Below are 1,496 nucleotides of genomic sequence, written 5' to 3' on the forward strand. Positions count from 1 at the left end.
CTCTTCGCTCTGCTGGGCTGTCGCCGCCCTGGCGTCCCACCCAGACGTCCTCGCCCGCGTGCGCGCCGAGGTGTCCGCGGTCTGGTCGCCCGAGTCCGGGGAGCCCATCACCGGCGAGAAGATCCAGCAAATGAAGTACACCCATGCGGTCGCGCGCGAGGTGGTCCGCTACCGTCCTCCGGCGGCGCTGGTGCCGCACATTGCCGCGGAGCCGTTCCAGCTGACGGAGTGGTACACGGTGCCGAAAGGCGCCATCGTGTTCCCGTCGGTGTACGAGTCGTCGTTCCAGGGGTTCGCCGCGGCGGACGAGTTCGACCCGGATCGCTTCTTCTCGGAGGAGCGCAGGGAGGACGCGGTGTGCAAGCGCAACTTCCTGGCCTTCGGCGCTGGCGCGCACCAGTGCATGGGGCAGCGGTACGCCCTCAACCACCTCGCGCTTTTCATGGCGCTCTTCGTGTCCGTCGTCGACTTCAAGCGGGACTGGACGGAGGGATGCGACGAGCTGGTGTACGCGCCGGCCGTCATGCCTAGGGATGGCTGCGCCGTCTACCTCCAGCAGCGTTGCTCTTCGTTCTGAGCTGCTCCAGCTACTTCCCTTCCCTTCCCTTGTGCATGCAAATGCGCGGGCTATGTATCTACCAAAAATGCTACACTTACGAAACCCAGCTACGTAAAGCTACGTTCTTTCCATAACGCTAAACTAATCGCCCTTCCTGATTTTCAGGGGTGGGCCTGGGCCTATTTCCTTTCCAACCAAATCAGGCCAGGTCACCTTTTACGTAGGTTACGTAGAAATCTTTACGTAGATGTAGCATGTGTTGGCACATAATAAAAGAAAACATGGCGATCAAATAATTATCCCAATTTAAGATGATCATGGTGACATGTGGTTTCCATTCATACAGTAATAAATTGATTCTCTCGTTTCTTCCTCCCTCGGCAATCTTCATTTCTTTGCAACCATCCTTTGTAAGAAGACAAAGTGATACTCTATATGATCTCCCAACCCCTCCTTCCGCACCACCTTCATTCTTGATCTTGTAATTCTATAAATTGTTTAATATGTAATTGATTCAAAAGAATATTTTGATTATATTTCCATTTATCAATAGTGAAAGATGTACGCGATGCAATGTTTGCATCATCTTATCTTTCGAAGGCAAGAAAGATAAGACTTCAAACCAACACAGAGACTTGATTAACTAAAATATCCATTGTCCCAATTTCTTGAACTTCTCCCCAAGCACAAATTTAACTATAACACATGGTTGGTGCAAACCCACCATGTCCCATTGCTGGACACCTCACACACTACATCCATTCTCCCCATGGAGAGAATATCTGGTGCTACCATCCTCCCCGTCCCCCGTGCCGCTCCCGCGAGCGGCCCGGGCGGATCCCTAATCCCCGACGCCGCCACCCCGCTCCCCCCTCCCCTCCCTCACCGCCGCCAGCGGACGCCGCCGGGCAAAGCCCGTGCGCGCGTCGGCGGCGGC

General features: G+C 54.6%; 1 protein-coding gene across 1 annotated transcript; it reads left to right on the top strand.

The window, feature by feature from the left end:
* Nucleotides 1-4: 4 nt before the first annotated feature.
* LOC119345504 (cytochrome P450 710A2-like) lies at nucleotides 5-789 on the top strand (the record flags this gene model as incomplete). Its single annotated transcript, XM_037615553.1, has 1 exon — nucleotides 5-789. A coding segment is annotated over one exon (573 nt), but the record flags the coding sequence as incomplete, so codon positions are not given.
* Between the last annotated feature and the right edge of the window lie 707 nt (nucleotides 790-1,496).

This window comes from Triticum dicoccoides, unplaced genomic scaffold, assembly GCF_002162155.2.
Source record: "Triticum dicoccoides isolate Atlit2015 ecotype Zavitan unplaced genomic scaffold, WEW_v2.0 scaffold244365, whole genome shotgun sequence".
Classification (NCBI taxonomy): Eukaryota; Viridiplantae; Streptophyta; class Magnoliopsida; order Poales; family Poaceae; genus Triticum; species Triticum dicoccoides.